The 27,500-nt window shown below is 39.4% G+C and overlaps 1 protein-coding gene across 3 annotated transcripts in view; it reads left to right on the top strand.

Moving 5' to 3' along the window:
• The window catches only part of rftn1b (raftlin, lipid raft linker 1b), a 123,776-nt gene that overhangs the window by 88,978 nt on the left and 7,298 nt on the right, over positions 1-27,500 (top strand). For all 3 annotated transcript variants that reach the window (XM_081388203.1, XM_081388202.1, XM_081388204.1), the window contains exon 8: positions 18,831-18,934. In XM_081388203.1, coding sequence (XP_081244329.1) covers positions 18,831-18,934 — 104 coding nt within the window. The remainder of the gene's footprint in view (positions 1-18,830; positions 18,935-27,500) is intronic.

The raw sequence follows: 27,500 nt of genomic DNA, 5'->3' as shown, positions 1-27,500 counted from the left end.
AGAGTATATGAGTGTGTGTTATGAAGAGGAGAGTATATGAGTGTGTGTTATGAAGAGAGTGTGTGTTATGAAGAGGAGAGTGTGTGTTATGAAGAGAGTGTGTGTTATGAAGAGGAGAGTGTGTGTTATGAAGAGGAGAGTGTGTGTTATGAAGAGGAGAGTGTGTGTTATGAAGAGGAGAGTGTGTGTTATGAAGAGGAGAGCAGAGCTTCAGTGCGGGAGCTTCAGTAAATATATTTATATTTAATATAAAATGAATGCCTATTGCATAATAAAACAAACACAACCATGCCTAGCAATGTTTTTTTTTAAGAAGGATTGTTGCAACATACTATGTACTGTAAAAGTAATTTAATAATAATTTTACACAATAATTGTCATGTGGTATAGTATATTATGATAGGCTACTATAATAAATTTAATACATTATTTGTCATGCTAAGTACACACAAACATCATAAATTTGAAACATGTATTCGGAAACTGTATTGGAAGCAAAACACATACCTAATATAATATAAGCTAAGCTAGCAGGCTAATCGGGTAGATGTACGCTATGCTAGTACATAAGCGAACTTAAAAAAAAACAAAAAAAACAGTAAGAACGAGAAATGCTTGATTTCACAACCTATAGCTTCAGTTATACACTACTAGCATATGAACCATGTAATTTAAAAGACATTAATGGTCATTATAGCACATTTTAAGCTATATAAATCATGCCGTGATTTTGCAGGAATTTTAATGCAGGCGCTAAAAATACTACCCATTAAAAGTGCGTTGGACCAATGGGATCACTCAGAAACAAGAGCGTAAACAAACAATGGCTACCGAAGTTTTGAACTGGCGCTCTTGTCTTCAGAAATGACCAAAAAAAGAAAGATATCAGGCTAATATCATGTGGTCTGAACAGCATTGTGAGAAAAAAAGTTGCATTTTAAAGATGTAGTCATGACAGCACCGTAAATTACATACCAATACATAGTCAAAATTATGATTTAGTGTTTTTATCACATTAAAAGAGATAATGCTATAAACAGCCAAAATTGTTTCATAATCAGATATTTAAGCAAATCACAAGTTTTATTTTACAAAATGTATCACTGTCTAAGTAGATAATGCTTATTAATAATACTTTTCATAATATTAATGTCCAAATATTGCTCACCAGATAATGTGATTTTCAAGTTATTTCAATGGCTTGCGCCGCGTCGACCGAAGCGTAGCGCAGTATTGGCGAGCTTGCGCACGTCGCGGTCAAAGTTAACAATAGTTCAACTTTTGCCGCAACGCTCTGTGACGATTACCTCACGGCCAATAAAAACGGGGCATCCAAACGAGCGCGGAAATCAAGCGTAGCGCAAATCGCTCTGTATCTGAAGGGCTACATTTTATTTCTCCATTTAATAAACAAACTATTCAGTCAGATAGGTATTTGTTGTGAAAGAACTACAGTTACAATTTCAAGCATTTTATCCCAAATTTAAGCACTTTTCAAACCTTGAAAACACACCATCAAAATGCAAGGATTTCAAGCACCCGTACGAACCCTGTTTTTTTTTTTTTACTCTATGGTGGAAGCAGTCTTAAAAAATAAATAAATAAATAAAAAGATAATTGCCTTAAATTTACCTTAAAAAAAGAGAGAGCCTGTAAAATATAAACTGAAAAAAATTACACAAAAGTCACTTAATTCATGTTTTTTCCTTCAAGGCAGAAATTGGCTTCCATGTAGAGGATTAAAAAAATAGGCTAAATTCTGTGTTTTTGCAGAGATTTGTTAGTCATGTCGTGCTGACATTGTAATGACTGTAATTCGCTGTTTGTGAAGTAAAAACACTGCTCTACCTGTATAACGAACCCTGAACATTGTCCGGTCACTAAGAAATTAGGATATTGGAATGACTAACATGAAAATGAAAACAGTTTCTGCAATGCTTGATTCCTGCGTCCTTCTGCGAGTAAACACAGAGCGATCACGGCCTGAGGACGTCTGGAACGAGTCCATTAACTGCCTGAACCAACCAGTTTCCCAGTAAAGGCTAATTCAAAATATGAACACATTAATAATACTAAAATAACAAACTGGTCAGTGTCATATTAATCACAGCTTTGGTTTAATATTCTCCGTCCCAGTACAGTTTGAGTCCAGATAAAGCATTCTGATCTGAGTTTGGGAGTCAAACTGTAGGCTATATTAAAAACAGTCTCCATATATCATTAAAACCAAACATATAACATTATATAAACTCAACCTGGTCTGTCTTAAATCTTATTCTAATGTGGTAACTAATACTGGAGTCTGCTGTAGGTCTACAACTAGACATGACAGTTTTTATATTATTATTATTTTTTAATTAATACCATGAACCAGAACAATACGAGACATAATCTTCAAAGTAAAAATACAAAGTTCACTACTATAGTACGATCATCGTTGAAGAAATCAACTATAGTCACGACTGTTTCCCAAAACCGTATTGTCGCAAATTGTCACACGGTGGTTAATGATGTCACGCAGGTTATGGAGTAGCTAATAACTTCATTTTTAAATTAACGCTAGATGTTTCGCTATAAATTACAGATATGCATCTGAGGACTATTTCTCAGTTATTTTGCTTTATTTCCAGATTCACACACACAACTCTGCGATGCTGTCTGCCAATGTTCGTTAGAACGATGGTTTCGGGAAACACCGACTCGTAGAACTGCTGATAACAACAGACTATAGTTGGCTAATGATGCGTTCGGGAGACACACCCCTGTTTAGTTCCTGTCTCTATGAAGCCCCTCCTTCTGAAAAGCACACTGTGCTCTGATTGGTCGGCTGGATCAGTGTGTTGTGATTGGTCGAGCGCTTCGAGTGTGTTTGGGAAATGACCATAACCACTAGTTTAACACACTACTAGTTAACTCACCCAGGCCCCGCCCCTTTATTCTGACGCGATGTGAAATTTAGTCCGACTATGGGAGAATCCGATTTATGTTTTGAAGCAAGTCGACATCTGTGTCTTGTTTCTTGAAAGCAGTTTTTCTTCTGCTTGGATTGGATTTATTCAACTATAAAGGCTGGGAATAAGTCAAAAAAACATCAAACTCTTTCTCACTGGATCATGACGAGAGAGATTTAACAAAGTTGACCAAGGTAACCAAGCTAATAAGTTAACGTAGAGTTGCCCGTTTGAAGCACACAGCGTAACCCAATTAGAGCTCGAATAAGATTACCATAACGCGATCGCATCAGGATGCCGATAACAAAATCAGCGAGAGAAAAACACTCAACAATGTCTCAAACTGTGCTCAACAAAGTCAAAGGCAGTTCAAGTTGCCGCAAGAGAAACATCAAAGTAGGAGCTTCAGTGAAACGCCATTATGTTCCCTGAGCCTTATAATTTTCCTCTGGCATTATATATTTAGTATGTAGTTAGAGCTGAAGGTAAAGTGTGAAGGTCAGTGCAGTCACTGGAGCAGTGTGATATCTAGACTGTAGATAGGCCATTAAAACACGTCCTTTGGCAACGTAACCTTTAAGGCTCCTGTGGAGGTGAGGAAAACATGCGACCTGCCGTTTCAAAGAGCACTTTTCTTTGTCTGTGTGAATGTGGCTGAACTACACGACTCGGAAGCGGATCAGAATCAGATTTCCAAATCTTTCATTAGCAGTGGGATGAGTGTGTTTCCACATGAACCGAGTTTTTGGCAACTTTATGATGTGCGAGATGAGTGATTTTAATGCGGGCGGTTGCTGTCAGAACGTGAGAGTCATATACAGTCAAACCAAAATTTTGTTCAGACACCTTCAACATTTCAAATCAAATCAAATCAGTTTATTTATAAAGCACAGTAAAAACAACAATAGTTGACCACTGTGCTGTACAATGTCATACTAAAAAAGGTATAAAATAAGTGATATACACATATGCATATATACACATACACATGTACACATGCACAAATATACATACATGCGTATATACACACAGTACACACCTATACACAAAAACATGCATAACACATACATACATACATAAATATAGTAAAGACCGCAATGCAAAATAAAAATAAAAAATTATCACAGTTTATTCGCTATAGTACGGAAAATGGTAATAAAATATAACTCAGAGTTATCAAATCAGTAGGGCTGGTCCGAATACCATTTTTTGAGCTTTGAAGCTTCGGCAGTAATGACCATCGAATATTCGAAGCTTCTGAGAGAGGGGGCTGAACATATTCTTCTCTCTAATAAATGCAGGAATCTCTATGTGTGTTTCTGTTTGCATTTTGATTATTTCGAGAACCGTTCATCAAATCGACTTCACAAGGGAGTGCAGTGTCGCATTTGGTGCAATATAGATGGACACGCGAGACGCGACACATTCAGAAAAACAAAATTTAAATAAAGAAAAAACTAAATTTAAATAAAGAAAAACGAAATTTAAGTAACGAAATTTAAATAAAGAAAAAACTAAATTTAAATAAAGAAAAAAACTAAATTTAAATAAAGAAAAACGAAATTTAAATAAAGAAAAACGAAATTTAAATAAAATTTAAATAAAGAAAAAACAAAATTTAAATAAAGAAAAACAAAATTAAGTTAAATTAAAAACGAGATTAATTTAGATTGATAATAACGGGTAAAAAGGCTAAAACATTTTGTTTCTATTCATCTGTTTTCCACAATGTCAAAGCAACGCAGCTTAACCCAAAACACAAGCTCAGGCACATCTGTCCACACACACTCCGCTGTTCTGCACTTCTGTCCACACACACTCCGCTGTTCTGCACTTCTGTCCACACACACTCCGCTGTTCTGCACTTCTGTCCACACACACTCCGCTGTTCTGCACTTCTGTCCACACACACTCCGCTGTTCTGCACTTCTGTCCACACACACTCCACTGTTCTACACTTCTGTCCACACACACTCCGCTGTTCCGCACTTCTGTCCACACACACTCCGCTGTTCCGCACTTCTGTCCACACACACTCCGCTGTTCTGCACTTCTGTCCACACACACTCCGCTGTTCTGCACTTCTGTCCACACACACTCCGCTGTTCTGCACTTCTGTCCACACACACTCCGCTGTTCTGCACTTCTGTCCACACACACTCCGCTGTTCTGCACTTCTGTCCACACACACTCCGCTGTTCTGCACTTCTGTCCACACACACTCCGCTGTTCCGCACTTCTGTCCACACACACTCCGCTGTTCTGCACTTCTGTCCACACACACTCCGCTGTTCTGCACTTCTGTCCACACACACTCCGCTGTTCTGCACTTCTGTCCACACACACTCCGCTGTTCTGCACTTCTGTCCACACACACTCCACTGTTCTGCACTTCTGTCCACACACACTCCGCTGTTCCGCACTTCTGTCCACACACACTCCGCTGTTCCGCACTTCTGTCCACACACACTCCGCTGTTCTGCACTTCTGTCCACACACACTCCGCTGTTCTGCACTTCTGTCCACACACACTCCGCTGTTCTGCACTTCTGTCCACACACACTCCGCTGTTCTGCACTTCTGTCCACACACACTCCGCTGTTCTGCACTTCTGTCCACACACACTCCGCTGTTCTGCACTTCTGTCCACACACACTCCGCTGTTCTGCACTTCTGTCCACACACACTCCGCTGTTCTGCACTTCTGTCCACACACACTCCACTGTTCTACACTTCTGTCCACACACACTCCGCTGTTCTGCACTTCTGTCCACACACACTCCACTGTTCTACACTTCTGTCCACACACACTCCGCTGTTCTGCACTTCTGTCCACACACACTCCGCTGTTCTGCACTTCTGTCCACACACACTCCACTGTTCTACACTTCTGTCCACACACACTCCGCTGTTCCGCACTTCTGTCCACACACACTCCGCTGTTCCGCACTTCTGTCCACACACACTCCGCTGTTCCGCACTTCTGTCCACACACACTCCGCTGTTCCGCACTTCTGTCCACACACACTCCGCTGTTCTGCACTTCTGTCCACACACACTCCGCTGTTCTGCACTTCTGTCCACACACACTCCGCTGTTCTGCACTTCTGTCCACACACACTCCGCTGTTCTGCACTTCTGTCCACACACACTCCGCTGTTCCGCACTTCTGTCCACACACACTCCGCTGTTCCGCACTTCTGTCCACACACACTCCGCTGTTCCGCACTTCTGTCCACACACACTCCGCTGTTCCGCACTTCTGTCCACACACACTCCGCTGTTCCGCACTTCTGTCCACACACACTCCGCTGTTCTGCACTTCTGTCCACACACACTCCGCTGTTCTGCACTTCTGTCCACACACACTCCGCTGTTCTGCACTTCTGTCCACACACACTCCGCTGTTCTGCACTTCTGTCCACACACACTCCACTGTTCTGCACTTCTGTCCACACACACTCCGCTGTTCTGCACTTCTGTCCACACACACTCCGCTGTTCTGCACTTCTGTCCACACACACTCCGCTGTTCTGCACTTCTGTCCACACACACTCCACTGTTCTACACTTCTGTCCACACACACTCCGCTGTTCTGCACTTCTGTCCACACACACTCCGCTGTTCTGCACTTCTGTCCACACACACTCCGCTGTTCTGCACTTCTGTCCACACACACTCCACTGTTCTACACTTCTGTCCACACACACTCCGCTGTTCTGCACTTCTGTCCACACACACTCCGCTGTTCTGCACTTCTGTCCACACACACTCCGCTGTTCTGCACTTCTGTCCACACACACTCCGCTGTTCTGCACTTCTGTCCACACACACTCCACTGTTCTGCACTTCTGTCCACACACACTCCACTGTTCTGCACTTCTGTCCACACACACTCCGCTGTTCTGCACTTCTGTCCACACACACTCCGCTGTTCTGCACTTCTGTCCACACACACTCCACTGTTCTACACTTCTGTCCACACACACTCCGCTGTTCTGCACTTCTGTCCACACACACTCCGCTGTTCTGCACTTCTGTCCACACACACTCCACTGTTCTACACTTCTGTCCACACACACTCCGCTGTTCCGCACTTCTGTCCACACACACTCCGCTGTTCTGCACTTCTGTCCACACACACTCCGCTGTTCTGCACTTCTGTCCACACACACTCCGCTGTTCTGCACTTCTGTCCACACACACTCCGCTGTTCTGCACTTCTGTCCACACACACTCCGCTGTTCTGCACTTCTGTCCACACACACTCCACTGTTCTACACTTCTGTCCACACACACTCCGCTGTTCTGCACTTCTGTCCACACACACTCCGCTGTTCTGCACTTCTGTCCACACACACTCCGCTGTTCTGCACTTCTGTCCACACACACTCCGCTGTTCTGCACTTCTGTCCACACACACTCCGCTGTTCTGCACTTCTGTCCACACACACTCCACTGTTCTACACTTCTGTCCACACACACTCCGCTGTTCTGCACTTCTGTCCACACACACTCCGCTGTTCCGCACTTCTGTCCACACACACTCCGCTGTTCCGCACTTCTGTCCACACACACTCCGCTGTTCTGCACTTCTGTCCACACACACTCCGCTGTTCTGCACTTCTGTCCACACACACTCCGCTGTTCTGCACTTCTGTCCACACACACTCCGCTGTTCTGCACTTCTGTCCACACACACTCCACTGTTCTGCACTTCTGTCCACACACACTCCGCTGTTCTGCACTTCTGTCCACACACACTCCGCTGTTCTGCACTTCTGTCCACACACACTCCGCTGTTCTGCACTTCTGTCCACACACACTCCACTGTTCTACACTTCTGTCCACACACACTCCGCTGTTCTGCACTTCTGTCCACACACACTCCGCTGTTCTGCACTTCTGTCCACACACACTCCGCTGTTCTGCACTTCTGTCCACACACACTCCACTGTTCTACACTTCTGTCCACACACACTCCGCTGTTCTGCACTTCTGTCCACACACACTCCGCTGTTCTGCACTTCTGTCCACACACACTCCGCTGTTCTGCACTTCTGTCCACACACACTCCGCTGTTCTGCACTTCTGTCCACACACACTCCACTGTTCTGCACTTCTGTCCACACACACTCCACTGTTCTGCACTTCTGTCCACACACACTCCGCTGTTCTGCACTTCTGTCCACACACACTCCGCTGTTCTGCACTTCTGTCCACACACACTCCACTGTTCTACACTTCTGTCCACACACACTCCGCTGTTCTGCACTTCTGTCCACACACACTCCGCTGTTCTGCACTTCTGTCCACACACACTCCACTGTTCTACACTTCTGTCCACACACACTCCGCTGTTCCGCACTTCTGTCCACACACACTCCGCTGTTCTGCACTTCTGTCCACACACACTCCGCTGTTCTGCACTTCTGTCCACACACACTCCGCTGTTCTGCACTTCTGTCCACACACACTCCGCTGTTCTGCACTTCTGTCCACACACACTCCGCTGTTCTGCACTTCTGTCCACACACACTCCACTGTTCTACACTTCTGTCCACACACACTCCGCTGTTCTGCACTTCTGTCCACACACACTCCGCTGTTCTGCACTTCTGTCCACACACACTCCGCTGTTCTGCACTTCTGTCCACACACACTCCGCTGTTCTGCACTTCTGTCCACACACACTCCGCTGTTCTGCACTTCTGTCCACACACACTCCACTGTTCTACACTTCTGTCCACACACACTCCGCTGTTCTGCACTTCTGTCCACACACACTCCGCTGTTCTGCACTTCTGTCCACACACACTCCGCTGTTCTGCACTTCTGTCCACACACACTCCGCTGTTCTGCACTTCTGTCCACACACACTCCGCTGTTCCGCACTTCTGTCCACACACACTCCGCTGTTCTGCACTTCTGTCCACACACACTCCGCTGTTCTGCACTTCTGTCCACACACACTCCGCTGTTCTGCACTTCTGTCCACACACACTCCGCTGTTCTGCTCTAGCCAGAGAACACTCCCCTTGCTGGAACACTTTAGTAGGCCAAGAAGAAGCAAATATATTTATTAAGTATAACGAGGTTGGGTTCCTTCAACTGTCCATCCTATTTAAAATGGCTAGGCTATATAAGATAATTGTAAAAAAGAGTATTGTAATTCGCGCGATTCAAGCGCGATTGAGAACCATTTCGAGGGGGATACCAGGTGTGCAAAAAAAATAAAATAATAATATTCGAATGTCAAATTTTCAAATCGAACACCAACCCACCGAACGAATATTCTAATATTCGTGTCCAGCCCTACAAATCAAATCAGGTGATATTTGACTGGTTTTGTCCGTCCTTCTGTTAGACTGACTCACACATGAATTATGTTGAATATCTGTCAGCTGTTAAATTTAACTACACAATTAGATAATACCAGTTTAGCTCAACCAATCACCAAGCAATGCTTCATTGTGTTCAGTCTGTGTGTAAAAAGAGCATTAGCAATTAAAGAAAACACACTTCAGAAAAACATGATCAGCTCAAAGTGTCCCAATCATTTGTGGTCCTAAATTTTTTGTCACTGTATGAAGAATTTTAGGGTATATGTTACACTTTATTTTGCTATCCTCACTTACATAAATGAACTATAGTGTCCTGCACACACTAGTAAAATTATATCTGGTCTGGTGTCTGAATAATGTTTGGTTTGACTGTATATAGCAAAGCACAGGCAGCTGAACGTCTGACAGGCGCGGCGCTCTGTGGACCCCGGGTAGAAAAGTGTGATATAGGTGTAAAATAAAAAGCTATTTCTGGTTGCCGAGAATGGAAGTGTGTGAGCTGAAATCTGCTTCTTTGACTGAAAAGGTTAAACACAGAAATAGATCTCTCAGATCTTCTGGTGCAGTCTTTGATATTTTTCCCATCATGCTTTGGAGGAAGTTTGGGGTTGGTTGAAGACTCTTTCTGCTCACTAAGGCTGCATTTTGATTACAGTAAAAACAGTGATATTGTGAAATATTTTTACAATTTAAAATGCTGTTTTATATGTGAATATGTAATTTATCATAAGGGCTGGTTATCGAGTGCGATATTATTTGGGCGCCGACTGAATTGCCTCGACACCATCAAGTATCAAAACATCTCTTGTCGTTCAGTACCAAATCTTGAGACCTAAGGGGTTAATCTCATCAACGACAGTGAGCCAGTAAGCATGAAGCATGATTGGCTGTGGCGAGACAACAAGGAAAAACACTAGTTTACACCGGTTACACCCAGAGACGTGGCTGTAGTGTGTAAGAGTCCCAACTCCCATAGATGGAAAAGATCAAAAGTGTGTCTACATTTCACCAGGCTCGATGTCAACAGCGTGCGATGCAATATTATCGACAAGATGAAGAATTGAAGCACGTCACAAATTAACAGAAACTCTGCGTTTAGGCTATTCGCCTCATAGACATGAGAAATACAAGCATATAGAAAGCTTGAAATGTCTACTTTTAAACAAACCAATTCGACTCGAAAACAAATACTCTGATTATGTAATCCAAATAAAAGGTGCATTTCTCTCTATAGGCGTTCACTATTCTGCGGAGATGACGTCAACTTCATCTTTGCAGCCAACACTAGCCGCGTTTCCATTACCCTTCAAATTGCGCAAATTGAAATTGCGAATTGAAAATACGCCCGATGGAAACGCGTCAATTTCGCAAAAACTCCCATTTATTGCAAAAAAGTTTTTCCGCTCGCATGAGGAGGTTTTCAGGCAATTCGAAAAATAAATATTTTGCAAAACTGCAATGGAAACAGTCACAGTCACCTGACGTAGATGACGCGGTGTGTTTGGACAGAATACGTGACAGAGCTCTTTATTAAATTTTTATTAAATCTTTATTAAAGACAAAAGAATTACAGGAATAATGGATTTCTAAACCTCAAATAAATGCCATAATCAAGACCTCGAAGCAGAAATGAGGGAGAAACACCCAGAAACTCCTCATATGTGCCGCTCACAAGTATAATAAGGGTCGTTCCTTAACATTAATGCTTGGATAACACACATACGTCTCCTTTGATTAATAATAATGGCCAGTGCGGCGGCTGAGATATACATAAACACAGGGCTGCCAACTTTTGAGTTTAGCTTGGAGTGAGATTTTTCTTTTTTTTTTCTTTTTTTTTGGGGGGGGGGGGGTAACAATTTAGTAACCAAATAACAATACCAGGGTAACAATTTAGTAACCAAATAACAATACCAGGGTAACAATTTAGTTACCAAATTGTCCAAACATTTGGTAACTAAATAGAATTTTAAGTTTAGTGACAGCATGTTACCATGTTTAGCCTACATTGTACAGTGATTGCTTGACAAAAAAAATCAAGATTTCAATTCCATTCGTGTGATTTGTTTCCGATTTTGATTCAATATTGACTAATTTGGATACATGTTTATTTTAAATTTTATTTAAAAAAATAATCTCACCTAATGCTGTAAAAATAGAGGGCCTAATCTGCTGGTATTATTAAAGGTTAAAAATAACAAATGAAATAAATATAATGCAGTTTTTGTTATAATAACAGTTATTTAATGGCAAGTAAAAATATAATAAATATTTAAAATAGTGCTCAGCAAAATCTCCTCTCTAGCTATTTTGTCTATTCAATTAGCCTGCTATGGTCATTAAATGGCTTTCCTGAGGTAAATGTAACGTTATGTGACATAATTGTTCTCCTGCTTTTATATATTGACCTCTTTCCGTGGTTGAAAAACACTAATTGGTCGATATTATGTATACGTTCGGTAAGTTGTACTGCATCTTTAAATAAAAAGTAACAGATGATCGGTTCACGTGCACTTGAACTGAGGCGCGCAGCGATCTGTCACGTCACATTTACAAGCGCCAAACGTATTTTTGTCTGAATATCGGAATAAAATTGACGGAATCTAAGAGCTGAGAATTAGTTTAATATTAAAAATACCTCTTTGCTCCGCAATTTTTCTGTGCGTGAGAAAATGGATGTGTGGCGTGAGAGCGTGTGAAAAGAATCAATTGCGTGAGTCTGACGCTCAATGCGTGAGAGTTGGCAGCCCTGATAAACATACCAACGTCCGTTGCCATGATTTTTGGAATGACTTATCGTGAGAGGAAAAAATTATGTTTTAGTTGAATAACATCGGTTAATGGAAACGCCTTCATTTCGCAATAGTTTTTTGTCGACATTTATAAAAAAAATTGCAAAAGTTTTGCGCAAATCTGTAATGGAAACTCACCTACTGACTCAGAAAACACTAGTTTATTAACAAACAATTAAAATGTCTCCTTGCTATTTTTTCCCCGACATATTCATAATCATTAGGTTACTTTTGTTTTATGCGTGCGCTTGAGCGCGAGGCATATATTCCAGCCCCTAGTGGCCTTTATGAGTATTTGAGTCTGTAAAAATGTCAACAAAAGTCAACAAAAGTCAACAAAATGAAAAAATAAAACCAAAGTTTTTTTTTTTAGGTAATATGTAATGTAATCTTGTTAAAACGGATTTTCATAAAATTGGTATCGGAAAAAGTATCGTTCAGGAACCGGTATCGAAGTCAAGGTATCGGTATCGAACAGTTTTGAACGATAGCCAGCCCTATTTATCAGTGTTGCTTTTGAAAACACCACAATGTTGACACTTACACAAAGTCGACCAACAAATGACGTACATGCATACGTATTACAGTCCTCTAAATATAGAAAGAAAGAAATCGCACACATCAGCTTCAAAGACAACATGAAGTTACAACTGACCCTATCTAAGTTCTTAATATACACCCCAGGGGCTTCATTTATAAAACTTTGCGTAGGATTTGCGTCAGAAGTGGCGTACGGATGAAACATAGGACGTGCGTACGCACAGAAATATTCAGATTTATAAAACGCTGTTTTCCCTTAATAAATCACAATCAATTCTAAATGTAGCGCAGCTTTTGCGGCTTCACGTCACGCCCATAGTTGCCCATTAGGGCTGAACGATATGGACAAAATTTCATATCTCGATTTTCATGCCAGATATCTCGATATCGATACAATACGATATGACTACGTAAGTACTAAAAAAACTATACATTTAGAGTTTGTAAAATACACACTGATGTCTATGGAAGAGGTAATAATAATCCTTTCCATTATAATTCGACACGTTTTATTCATATCAGATACACATTGTGTAAGTAACTTCAATGTTTACACTCTTCTATTCCCAGTTCACCAGCCACTTACTTTTAAGTATTTCGGGAGAAGTGGATGAATTCACGTGTTGTAAACATAGAGGTTGTAAATCCAACAGATCCGATTCTCTGAACTGCGTCTGCGGCACAAACTAACACGGCGGCGCCCATCGCGCATACAGCTCAACTAACGCGATCGTTATAAAGGTGCTTAAACAACAATATACTTCCACTTGCATGTATTTGACAATCGGAATATCAGATATTTCATGCCATAGCTAACACATTTGTAAATATTCTGAATAAAAAAGGAAAAATGACAAAAAGGAAGATCATCAATCATTCAGCGCTGTTGCTGCTGCGGTGTGTCACGAGACAAGCAATGACGCGTCACCATGGAAACGCCGCCCCCCCTCTCACAATATAGTTCCCACGTCCCTGGTAGTGTGTGCGCGCTGGCTTTAGCGGTGCATTCAAGGGCACTCGTAAAACTGATGTTTGTTGTGACTGCCAGAGTTGTATGCAGGGTGAGCGCGGAGAGGGAAAATCTATATCGTCTATATCGTTGCTTTTTTCGATAGTAATATCTTGAAAGTTCATATCTCGATATAGATACGATAACGATATATCGTTCAGCCCTATTGCCCATCAATAGTCCGTGAAACGCCCACAAGTTAATATTCATCGATTGCGAAATCATGGCAAATACAGAGAGGAAAACCAAGAAACGTAACTTCACTCAATGTGAAGTAGAAATTATCGTTGGCGAGGTCGAAAAGAGGAGTAAAATGTTGTTTGGAGGGCACAGTGTGGGCATTACTAATGCCAAAAAGGCACTTGAAGGTTGCAGACGCCGTTAATGCTGCAGCCTCACAACCTCGGACCGTGGCCGAAATAAAAAAGAAATGGTCGGACATCAAAGCCGATGCAAAAAAGCGTCTAGCGCTCCATCGCCAGAGTGTGACCCCTCTTGATGAGAGACTGGCGGCAATTATTGGGGAATCCCTATTAAGTGGAGTGGTGTCTGAGGCGGAGAATTTTGAGAATGAATTGCATAACATGCCAATATTATTGCAGAACATATTTCACTTTTCTTTCACGTTTGATTTTGTTTGTTTTACACTGCAGATCGATCAAACGTGTGTTTGTGTAGGCTGTTAATTGTAAGACTTGCTTTGTGAAGTCTTCATGTTATTTATGAGGCAGTATTGCCATTTCTTTTATGATAACGGTCTACAGTTTCACACACTTTCATGTTTCTTCCATCTGTCGACGGTGTCGCCAATTTCTCATTTCACCCGTTTTTGTGCGTACGCCTGGGTCAGAGATTGCGTGAAGGACCGCACATTTTCCCATCAAGGTTGCTTTTTATGAATACCAATTATTGCGTAGAGAGCGGCGTACGCCTTCTTTTGTGCGTACGCAACGTTTATAAATGAGGCCCCTGGTCTTATAATGAATGATCCCTGCACATTATTAAAGAAATGTCTTTCATTAAAAGGTTTCTCCACCTCTGAAACCTTTTTCTATCCTGGATGACATCATCTCCTCCCCTCAAACCATTGGACTCAATTCTTTATCTCACAATCCAATCAATTACAGATGGATAAAATCAAGTTTTTTCTCATTAATCATCCTTCTTCACTCTGAAATGCTCCACATTAAGAAAGCTGGCTGTTATGTTGACTTTACGACTCTTTGTTTTTTTGCTGAGGAGTCTTGGTTCTGCTCTATTTCCCTCACCTCCATGATGAAAGAGTGTAGCACTTCAACAACATGTAGATGTTCACAATCTCACAGCAACGGAAAGCCATTAAACAGTCCATATTTTCTCAATTCTCCTCCACTTTTAAGTCTGTGGAGCCGTTAACAGGGTCCACTACTGGGACGTCTTCCAACAAAAACCTCTTCTCACATATTTGGATTCCCCACAGGATTGGCCTTGGCCAATGCAAATACCCAAAAAAACATTTCAACAGAAACCCGGGCCTCTCAACACACGACAGACAACAATGTCATCCAATCTAGGCAAAAGGGCTTCATAACTAGGAAGGGTGTTGAAACACAACCTCCACAAAAGACTAAACTAGGAGTCTGGCTCTGTCCCAAAGCCCACGTGGGCAGAGATTCTGTAGGCTGTTCTGAGAGGTGAGCATCACGTGTGTTCTGTGCACTGAAGGCATTCCCACCAGAGCTCGCAAAATGGCTAGCCCGACGTCCCGGGGCTACACCGGGGCAACCAAACTGCATAACCGGCCTGCCCGACAAACTACCTGAAATAGTGTAATCAAATTCCTCCCTTTATTCATATTAGTGACTAGTTATTTTAAGGGAAAATATGACCTATGAGGGAGGGGGGGGGGGAGGTATGTGAATGTTAAAAAATAACATTATGATGTCTAGAAATCAATTTCAATAGTAACGTTACATTGGGTTTAATTAGTCTTTTAATGAGATCTACTAATATTGTTAGTGCCAAGAATTTTCACTTGAATAAATGTATAGATCCGCACACAATGTTGTTTGATTAACATTAAAAACAGACAGCATCAGGTATATTATGCTGCTGTCACTTTAAGACAATGCACGCATCCAATATAATGATGCTGTTACACATTCATTTTCTTTCTTGACTGTTTACGTTCACTTAAGACATAACCCACTATGGCTTTCTGGGGTTTCTGACAGACGCGCGCGAGGTATCTTTCACGTCTTGCACTTCTTGAAAAAATAATTCTTTATGCCTTAAAATATCTTGAATGTAACTCGACACCCTTGTCTCATTTAGTATGCGCGGTTCTATGAATAAGAAAATGAGCCCCGCCTCCACTCACTCACTCAGCTCAGAGATCCACTGGTTGACGATCACACGTTGATCTGATTGGTTACAAGGTAGTTTGTGACGTCAGAAACACCAGCGATTTTAAACCGTGTTTTTGAGACTGGCTTTGGTTCACTGCAGTTTTAAGGAGGAAATACTCAGCTAAAAGCACATTAAAACACCACATAGACATAAACAACATTAAAAGCTGTATTTTCACCACAGGGGACGTTAAGACAATTAAAAGCTTAGTGTTGTTTAGCCATTTTAGGCTTGGCACTTTTTTTGCCCTGTGTGTGTGTGTGTGTGTGTGTGTGTGTGTGTGTGTGTGTGTGTGTGTGTGTGCATACATTCAGTTCTTAAAAGCATCAAGTAAACAAATAAATCATATTTCAACCAATCTACCTAATAAAACGTTTTACAAAAACAGCCACTTGTTAGGAAGGTTCGATTGGGTTAAGTTGTTGTCAAAAGGAAGTCATCATTTTGTTGTCTATTCTGAACTTTCCAGAGTGACTCACATATAAACGAACCGTGTACTCATGCAAAACCTGTGGCATATAATTGCGAGTGAAGCATTGTCATCTAGCGCTGTCTTGTGTTATCATCATGAGTGTGCGCGCGTGCCTGACACACGACATGGTTTCTATTTGAGAACCGCCGTTAAACCGCATTGCCTTCCTGAAATTAGGGTACAAGCTTTCTCTGTAAAACCACAGTACATGCCTAACTGCTCAAAACAACCCTGTTGATTTACACTTTTCTCTGAATTACTCACAATACATTCTTTATTGAAACATCTGTTATATTCGTGGGGCAGAAATTAAACCTTTAATCTTTATCACTTGAAGTGTATCAGACCGGATGTTCAAATCAAGTCAACAACGTTTGGTCTGTTTTTTTCTTTCTTTCATGCATTAAAATGAAATTTCTTCATTTTAGCCATAGCAAAACACTGGGAATTGTTTCCAATCACGATAAATCAATGTATCTATATCTACTTAAATTATTCAGCTTTTATCCATAAACATCCCTTAGAACAAAATTTTCAAAAGATTGACAAGCAGTTTTTTTAATAGAAGTTGTGTGTGTCAACATTTTAAGATATGTAACAGGGCTCTCAAGTTTTACCAAAAGCTTGGAGTGAGATCACATGCGGTTAGGGGAGGAGCCCTAATGGAGCCCCGCCCTCATATGTCCCCGCCCCCCAATTTTACCCATTGTTCATAATTAACATTTTAAGATATGTAAATATGCTAATTATTCACAGAATGCTGCTCTGATATATCTAAGCAAATGTCCAAGAAAATAAAAAGAACAAAAAAGTAGGGATGAACGACATATCGGCCACCATATCGGTATCAGCCAATCAGGGTCGTACGCAGGTTTTATAAATACAGAGGTCCCAAAAGTGATTTCGAAAAAGTTTGATTTTCCTGATCTCGACATGTGCATTTTAAGGTGTTTGAAGGCCAAAAAAGTGGACAACAGTAGCTTTAAAAGCATGTCAGTGGGCAGAAGCATGAAGTATTTTATCAGATAACAGGTTCTTAAACATGAGAATCAGCTTCAATGTCACAATGAATAATCCACACTACAAAATGGAAATGCAGAATATTTATGCTTATTGTTAACAATACACAATCACATATTCGAAACGGGAGTGGCCTTAAATAAGAAATGATTCAAGGATGATTTTGCATAGATGTTACATTTCAATCAAACACCAATGCAATCCTTATGTGTCCATGAGCAATTAGCATGAGCATCAAATTTCAGTTTTCCTAAATTAATCAATGTTTTTGGGCTAATCTGTTCATTTAATGGCTCAATTGCTCACTCATAAACACAGTCACTTGTCGCCACCTACTGGCTTAATGATGCAAGTTGCGCAAACACAGACAAGCGGAGTGATACGAACAGTGAAAAGTCCCAGTGCTGATACTGGGGAAATATTCAAACACATTCGAGGTCTACAAATATATTTATACAATAATAATGGTAATATATTTAATAGGTGCTTGTGTTGTTAAATTGAGATTATAGTTTCTACTGTCTTTTAGCAATCTCATTCTGGGCATAGTATGCAATACCTGCTCTTTCTCTCTCATCTCCATCACCTTCTTTATTTCTTCTTCTCTCGGTCCCTTTAATCTGTAAATCTCCTCTTCGCAAAGCTGAGCTTTGATTAATACAGTCTTTGCAAACTTATTTTTACTGTCGGTCTTTTAAAACTTCTATCGTAAAACAGCTGTTTAGTTACTAGCATCTTATCTCGCGCTGTATGACCGTTAACCGAAGCGTGAAGAAAATTTGGCCGACATATTAAAACCGATAAATAATGGATTATTTCCTTCAGCTGAGACACTTCAGATGTGCACTGTTCACAATTATGCTTTTGAATTGCTTGAAATATGATTGGGATCACTTCAAAAAGGAAAATACAGTAAAGTGCAACATGTGCAAGGCTGTCATACAGGCTGCATAATATTATAATGAGAACATCATTATAATTGTGTGCTTGGGACATGGCTTTTAATGTTGAGACTTTCGTTTTTGTAATCAGGCTCTCAAAAATTTGGATTTCGATTTATCGGCCGATATATCGGTTATCGGCTCTAAAATATACTAAAGAATTATCGGTTATCGGTATCGGACAAAATGTTCATATCAGTGCATCCCCACAAAAGAGTGAAAGAGGGTGTATCTAAACAGAGTCACTATATTAAAAATTCTTCATAAAGACCTACAAATGTAAATTTGGAATACAACGCATGTCTCAAGTCAATTTTGCTACTTAAGTGTGACTTCGTAGCATTTTTATACAGCAACTGTTTTTTCTTTTCAGGGTTTACAGGTGAAGACAGACTATATTCCTTTGCTGCAGTCACTGGCTTCATTCGGATGGAGACTCACTTGTGTGCTGCCTACACCCATCATCAAGACTAACAGGTAGAGACTCCTAGCTAAAATAATTGCCTTAAAGGGGTGGTATAATGCCCTTTTCACAGATGTAAAATAAGTCTCTGATGTCCCCAGAGTGTGTGTATGAAGTTTAAGCTCAAAATACCCCACAGATATTTTTATATAGCATGTTAAAATTGTCACTTTTTGAGGGACCTTTAAATGCAAATGAGCTGCTGCTCCCGGCACAGGGGGCGGAGCTTCAAGAGCTCGTGTTCTTTTACCTCACACACACATGCACTGAACATTTCAAAAACTTTTAGCCTTTTATGTTCAAACCGCAGTCAGACAATGATGGAGAGACTCGAGAAGAAGAGACAACATGTAGAAGCAACAGGACATTTCTGAATGGTTAGTTGATGAATTTATGAAGCTGATGTGGAGTTATCTTCTAGTCATTGATTAGCATATTCTGTCATGATAATCTATCGCGTTCCCAAGGGCGGTGGTTATGTAAATTTTAAGGTTAGTGATGTCACTAACCCGGGAGGAATGTCGTTGTAGTCTCTACCAGCCGTTTGCTGTGCGTTCAAGTCACTTTCGTCGGAGTAAGATGGCGGTGTACTTTCTCTTTTATTTTATTTATTTTATTAGGATCCCCATTAGCTGATGCAACAAAATGCATCCGCTACTCTTCCTGGGGTCCACACACAACACATAACACGAATAAAAAAATGTATTATCATATTATCAATTTATCACAATTGAACATATTACCAACATACACAACCAATGCACAATCATCCACTGAAACAACAAATTCTCATAAAATACATATATACATAAACACACATACTGTATATACATATACACTTTAGGGGTGGGAATCTTTTACCATCTCACGATTCGATTCGATTCCGATTCTTGAGGCCACGATTCGATTCAAAATCGATTTTCGATTCAAAAAGATTTTCGATTCAAAACAATTCGATTTTATTCATAATGATTTCTAATCAGGTTTCTGATCATGATCTACTCTCATCTGCTTTGCTATACAGAATGACAAACATAATGACAGACATTAAAGTGTCTTTTTCACATTTATTAAGTTCAATTCTCAGGGAAGTGCCTTTTATCAAAAACATTGAAAAAATGTTTTTACTTGGTACTTTTAAAGCAAAGTATTTATGATGACCCATAACGAACTTACTTCCAATACTTCTTATATAAATTTTATTAATTAAACAAATGGAAGTGATTTGGCAAGTCAACTGTAAGGTTACATTTGCCAACATATGTCCCAACATTGCTGAGAACCAACAGGAAAATAAATGTGTGCTTGTACTAGCAGCATACTTGTAGTAAATTAATACAAACTTCAGCATATTCTGAATCTCTAGCATAGTAGCATTTAATAATAGACTTCTAACCAACATCCTCTTGTTATTTCCAATTAGCAATATAATCCTTCATACAAAAAAAAAAAAACATTTTGCTGTAGCAAATTCACAAACAGTTTTCGTTCAAAAATAGAGAATTATGTACCAGAAGCTATCATAACGTATAATGCTTGTGGACTTATGCATATTCTGAATAATTAGTAACATACAAAGTCGCTCTTGACTTATAGTACACAACTAAATAATAAAGAGTTATGACTTGAAATGTTTGCTGTATACCACAATCAAAAACAGCTTATACAAAGAAAGTGAATGAACATCTGCAGAGAGTAACTTACAGTCAAAATGTAACTTTTTGTGACTGGCATTGCACATTTGGCGCTCAGCCATCATGCGTCCGTTACGTTAGGGCTGGGACTCGATTCCAAAAAGAATCGATTCCTCGATTCCGAGGCGTTGGGAATTGAGAGTCGATTCCAAAGGTTGGAATCGATTCCATTAGGGGAATCGACTCCTCTTTAAGATTTTTATTTTTTTTTAACACAAACCGCAGCCAGTTGCTGAATTTATCTGTCAACACAGTCACGTCACCTGTAAAGAAATAAAGTTCAGACTGCTAATATACAATAGTGGCCACGCGACCTAGGATACATTTATTGCATTCGCCGCGTGAGCTGGAGGAATGGTTACTGTGGGAACAGTGCTTGTGTGTAGGGGTGCGTGCGAACCATAGACGGTGCGAACATTATAGTGTGCACGTGACCTACGTATGACACAGACAGAAAAGAGCTCTTTTCGTGCTTTATTTGTGTCGCCGCAGGTGTGCGTGTAAAAATAGTTTATATGTGTAAAGGCCTAAAAAAAGTGAATATGTGTAAAGGACCTAAAAAGAGTTTATAGGCTATGTGTAAAGGCCCTAAAAAAAAAAAAGTTGTGTAAACTAAAAGGCCTAAAAAGTTTGTAGCCTATGTGTAAAGTGTGCATGAGTCTGTTCCTGAACAAAATGCTTTTAGAATTTAACAGGAATTTTAGCTATAGTTTAATGATACTGGATGAAATATATGTACCACAAATAAATAAAAATCGATCTATCCACATACAAGTGTATACACTTAGTATGTGGATAGATCGATTTTATGTGTGTGTGTGTTAGTTAGGTATGTATGTAAAATAAAATCTACCGCATGTATATGGTGAACATATTCCTAGTCTTTGCACTGTACTGTCTACACCTGATGCAGGAAGCACGACGTGACAAATCCCCAAAGTAAATGCCTCGTTCTATTTATGACCAAGCACTCGCAAGTCACAATACATCTATAGGAAGGACAAATGGATTTGCAACGGTCGCTTTGTCACGCCCGGTGTAGAGAGTTTCTTGCTGTGTGGCACGGTAAGACGCAACAATGTTAGACATGCTGTTGGTATTAAAAAAGAAAAGAATCGAAAATAACAGTGAGGAATCGATTCCAAGAATCGATTCTTTTCGATTCCAGAAACAGGAATCGGAATCGGAATCGATTCCAAAAAATCCGGAATCGAACAGCCCTAGTGCGCGTCTCTGTTATGTGCACGCCACAGACTGTCCGCGCACGTGCACGTCCGCTTCAGAGTTCCGCCTTTTGCGTTCCGTCAATGTTACGTTATTAGAATTTTTTTTTTTTTGAAAATCGATTTTTGACATTTGTGAATCGATTCAGAATCGTCCACGTCCCGAATCGCGATTCATCTAAGAATCGATTTTTTCCCCCACCCCTAATACACTTACACATACACATACACACAAACACATACAATATACTCTATCTACTAATATAAGCTAACATAAAAAAAAATCCTTTATTTGTTTTTTTTAAAACCAATATTATTTTGAGTTTTAACAATATGACCTGGAAGAGAGTTCCATTCAACCATAGCTCTATACAACACTGTACGTCGTTTTGAGTTTGTTCTGGATTTTGGAATAATATATTTACCAATGACGGCATGCCTCGTGGGATATGTATGTACATTAGAACTCAGAGTAAGTTGCCTATACAGACAATCAGGAGTTTTCCATACATTAATTTTATTTATGAAGCCAAGAAGAAGTGATGCTTTTAACCTCCCATCAACCGTTAACCAGAAAAGTTTGCCGTGCATTTTGTTAACATTAGCCCTTATTGCACAGCAAAGGGCTAAACGGGCAGCTCTATTCTGAACCCTCTGTAGTTTCCCTAAATTCTTCTTTGTAGTTCCTGACCAAACCACAGAGCAATAATCTACCGGTAAGTGTGATAACACTAGGGTCTGCAAAACATGTTTAGTTAAATATGGATTTAAAAACGAATAACACGAATAATAAAAACGTGCTAAATCCAACATGGGCCTTGTTTTTAATGAACATTTAGTTCCAAATAAGATACTTTTAGTCTTAGCTAAATTTAAAACAAGTTTATTATCAATAACCCAATTAAATACCATCTGCAACTCATTGTTGAGAGCTGCAGTAATATTTTCTAAAGCTGGTGCAGGCATATAAAGCGTTACATCATCCGCATACATAGACACAGAAGCTCTTTTACAGACTAATGGGAGATCATTCGTAAAGATAGAAAAAAGCAATGGTCCTAATGAAGACCCTTGTGGAATCCCACATGCTACAGTCCTCACCTCAGAGAAGCTTCCATTGAAATACACCTTCTGTGTTCTATCTGTCAAGTAGCTCTCTACCCATGCTAATGCAGATGGTGTAAAACCATAACATTTGAGTTTCCCTAATAACAAACTATGGTCGATTATGTCAAAAGCAGCACTAAAATCTAATCAATATAATGTAACCAATCATCTGTCATTTGTGCAAGAGCTGTACAAGTTGAATGTCCTTCTCTATCCTCCTGGGACCCAGAAAAAAAAAGTTTTTTGAATTTAGTTTTTTTCCATGTCATCACACTGTTTAGAGCACAATAAACAAATGGTAAAAAAAAACATTTTTGAAAAATAATATTTTATTCATACGTTATGCTATGTCCTCTGTAGTGGACACCAGGACTAAGTTGTTTAAAAAATAAAATGACATGAAATTATATGTATAGGCAAAACCAAAGGGGTTTTTTTTCAATCACCAATAAATTTGGGGTTTTCAGGATTTTTTCAACCAAAATTTGTATAAAGATTATTCTCAACTATGTTATGAAAGAAATAACGGAACGAATTGATACACCATTTTACTTTATGCAATATGTGGGTAAAATGTCCATAAATTAATATTCCCATTCAATGCAATGTATCTATAAACTGTATCTAATTTGCACCTTAATGTGTTCTTGGAGCAACATTTAATGAAAAAAGAAGTGTAATAATTGGAGTAATAATTGGCAACATTTTAATAATAATATCTAATATTTCATAGGAATATTGATGTATAATTTATTTCCATATTCACTTGTTGTGTCTCACAAAATGCCTGATAAACATGATTTAAGTCCTGATGTCCTCTACAGTGGACATGTATGAAATCAATGCCGTTCTGTAACAGAAAATATTTTTTTTATTTGAAACCCCTTAACATTTTCCTGAGATGTTGTTTTATGAAATACAATTTGAAAAGTAGTCCAATTTAAATTATAATTACAATATATTATCATATTTCCATAAGAATGCTACATTTGATCACTAAATTAATGTCAGACATTTTTAAAGACCAAGGAGAAGTTGTTTTCATGGTGAAACCTCCAAACATTTGGTATCTCTGAAAAGTCCTGAATGTGCTCTTTACAGGACACCCAGGTTGTGTCATGTGACATGTATGATGTCAGAGAAATTCACTAAAATATAATGTCCACTACAGTGGACAAAAGTCTATTCTTGGGTCCCAGGAGGCTATAAGCATGCTGGTATTTGCTTAACAATTCATTCATAGTGAAATAACCTTGTATCTGGTTAAATACAATTTTTTTCTAAAAGTTTACTTATAACAGGTAACAAACTAATTGGTCAACTATTAGAGCCAGAAAAAACAGCACGAGCATTTTTCGCTAAGGGGATTACCTTTGCCTCTTTCCACACTTGTGGGCACACTTTCCTCTCAAGACTCAAATTAAAAATTAGATTTTTAATGATTAAAAAATGATTAATTTGATTAATTAATCTCTTAATTAATTACACAAAAATACAGCAAGGTTCTGCTCTAGTTCTAGAAAATGAAGAACCAAGAAATATGCATCAGGTGTGCTTTGGTTTTTTATGTTTTTAATTAATTTATGAAGCCACTGCAAACTTTATCGTAACATATTACAGTGTTATATTATAATGCCATCATATTCTGTGCAGGTAATCAGCTGACTTCGCTGTAAATAGAAAAGCATGACAATATCACTGCTAAATAGCTTTCAGTATTGTGGTATTCCGCCATGTAACACGCCTACAAAAATCTGTGCTTCCCACTCGACACTGCGGTGGCGTTCGTGTGCGTTCAACTCGTAAATACGATCTATACGAGATGACTTGAACACACCAATAGTGCTCGGGGTATAAAGACCTCTCAGACCTCATCGAGTCAGAACATGACTGTTTGCTCGCCGTAATGAAATGTCAATACCTGCTAACTGATGGTTCCTGTATTAGCAAGTGGAAGCTTCCGGCGATGTCGAACTGAAGTTCACCTTGTAATCTCCATCTGTCATAGGATCCCGCTCTGGCCTTTCTCTCACACGTCAGCTTTCCATCCCTGCTGATTAATTACGGGCCTATTTTAAACTTTCACAAGAAGCCACAACGCAGCTATATGGCTAATTAATCAAAACACTGTCCTAGATACAACAGAACCGTCACTTTTCAGTGTCTTGAAAACGGCTGGCCTTGTTTTCCTGGGTGGCGGAAAACAACATGGCAACATGTGAGTAAAACTCACGGTCCTTACTAGGGATGAAATGGTTACCGGTTTGATGCTAAACCACAATAATATATATTTATTCATATTTTCATGTTCATAATTATTAATAATCATTAAAACTGTATTTGAGTATCACAATTTTAAAACGGTCTCATGCAACGTAGGTTTCGTTTTGTGTGAAAACATGGCAGAGTGCTGAAAGAATTTATATGACAGAATGTATAAACAAATTAATTTTGTCTTTAGAAAAGTTACAAAGACATTTGCTCTCCATCTTCCCTAGATGTAGCGCCTAATAAAGTAGTGTTTATAAGCTTATTGCTGCTTTGTTTACCGATATATCTCTGCTGTTCCATAAGCGCCACCTACTGTCAGAGAGTAGATTTACATTTTCATTCAGCATGTCTGCCGTTTTTGTTCAGATTAATGTGAAAATCAGACCAAATTTTTGCTGTTAAACAGGAATATGGAAAATAAACTAATGTGCGTTCTAAAAATCTCACCAATTCAGATGTAGAATTGTTTATGGAGCAGATAACAGTAAATGTGTAATGAATCCTAGTACTGGAGGCAAGTTGAAGTGAACCCAAATGCAACTTTAATTCTAAAACATGATCAAACATAAAACAAAGGCATGATGAGGCATAAAACTGGAAACTCAGAACCAGAACCAGAAACATTTAATTCTAGACAAAGACTTATGCTGCCTTCAAGTGCTATGGAAAAGATGATATTTTCCACTTGTGAACTGGTATTTACCAGTGTGTTGTGTTCAAGTGCTTTTGTTGTCGTAATGTAGTACCTGCAAGGTCTGTGTCAGTAGAGTATCTTTTTTATCTTTACAAAAAAAAAAAAAAAACGTAAATGTGGTGCTTTCTGATGATTAAAACATAATTAATAATAAATAATAAAAAAAAACATGACATAAAATGATTAAATATGAACCAAGGAAATTGCAGCGAAGTTGAAAATTGAGTGTTAACGCATTATATTACAATCGTTAATGACACAACATTGTATAGGCTACAAAAACTATCCGCTAACAGTATTCACGACTCTTGCGTTGCTATCCGCCATTTTGAAAAGGTCAAAGGTTATCTCATCTCGGCAACTCGTGCATCAAAATATTCTACGAGTTGCCCAGTGGAAAATACCACATGAGGGGGTGTTCATGTGCATTTTCCATGTCGGCTTTTGGTATTTACCATAATTACCATAGCACGTGAAGGCACCAAAAGAGCAAACATGAGGGCTTAAATACACAGACTAATTACAAGACAAGGAACATGGCAGGATCACATGACAAACAGGGAATCACATGACAAGACACAGAAACATGACAATAGGTGCGTTTTCATTACAGATTAGCGCAAAACTTTTGCGATTTTTTTTTTAAATGTCGACAAAAAAATTATTGCGAAATGACGGCGTTTCCATTAACCGATGTTACGTGACTAAAACTCGCGATAAGTAAAATCATTCCAAAAATCATGGCAACGGACGTTAGTAGGTTTATGTACTAGGCTATATCTCAGCTGCCACACTGGCCATTATTATTAATCAAAGGAGACGTATGTGTGTTATCCAAGCATTAATGGTAAGGAACGACCCTTATTATACTTGAGCGGCTCATATGAGGAGTTTCTGGGTGTTTCTCCCTCATTTCTGCTCTGAGGTCTTGATTGTGGCATTTATTTGAGGTTTAGAATCCATTATTCCTGTAATTATTTTGTCTTTTATGAATTTAATAAAGAGCTCCGCCTCGTATTCTGTCCAAACACACCGCGTCATCTACGTCAGGTGACTGTAAATGCGCAAAAACTGTTTCCATTGCATTTTTGCGAAATATTTCTTTTTCGAATTGCCTGAAAAAACCCCTCATGCGAGCGGAAAAACTTTTTGGTGATAAATGGGAGTTTTTACGAAATTGACGTGTTTCCATCGGGCGTATTTTCAATTTGCGCAATTTGAAGGGTAATGGAAACGCGGCTATAGACAAGAACAAGAAACAAAACCCAAAACGTTACAAAATGCCTATAAATCATAAAAATTTAGGCTAAATTTCCCGTATATTTTAACTAGGCCTATACCGTGATAATATTGATAACTGTGATCATTTTGGTCACTATAATCATGATATGAAAATTTCATAGCGTTTTATCTCAAGTACTTGCATAATGTCACTAAAATTATCACCAGTATTGGTGAAGCTACTTTAAAACTGTAAATTAATCTACATGTCTAAATGACAAGCAAACTACTGTTTTGAAGAAGTTTTGAAGTTTAGGGTCAGTGTGATTTTTTTTTTTCTATTTCAAATCAATGTTGCTCTTTTGAACTT

The sequence above is a fragment of the Scardinius erythrophthalmus genome, assembly GCF_964197995.2.
Source record: "Scardinius erythrophthalmus genome assembly, chromosome: 16".
NCBI lineage: Eukaryota > Metazoa > Chordata > Actinopteri > Cypriniformes > Leuciscidae > Scardinius > Scardinius erythrophthalmus.
Note: the sequence above shows the minus strand (reverse complement) of the source record. Positions and strands in the feature narration are given on the sequence as shown.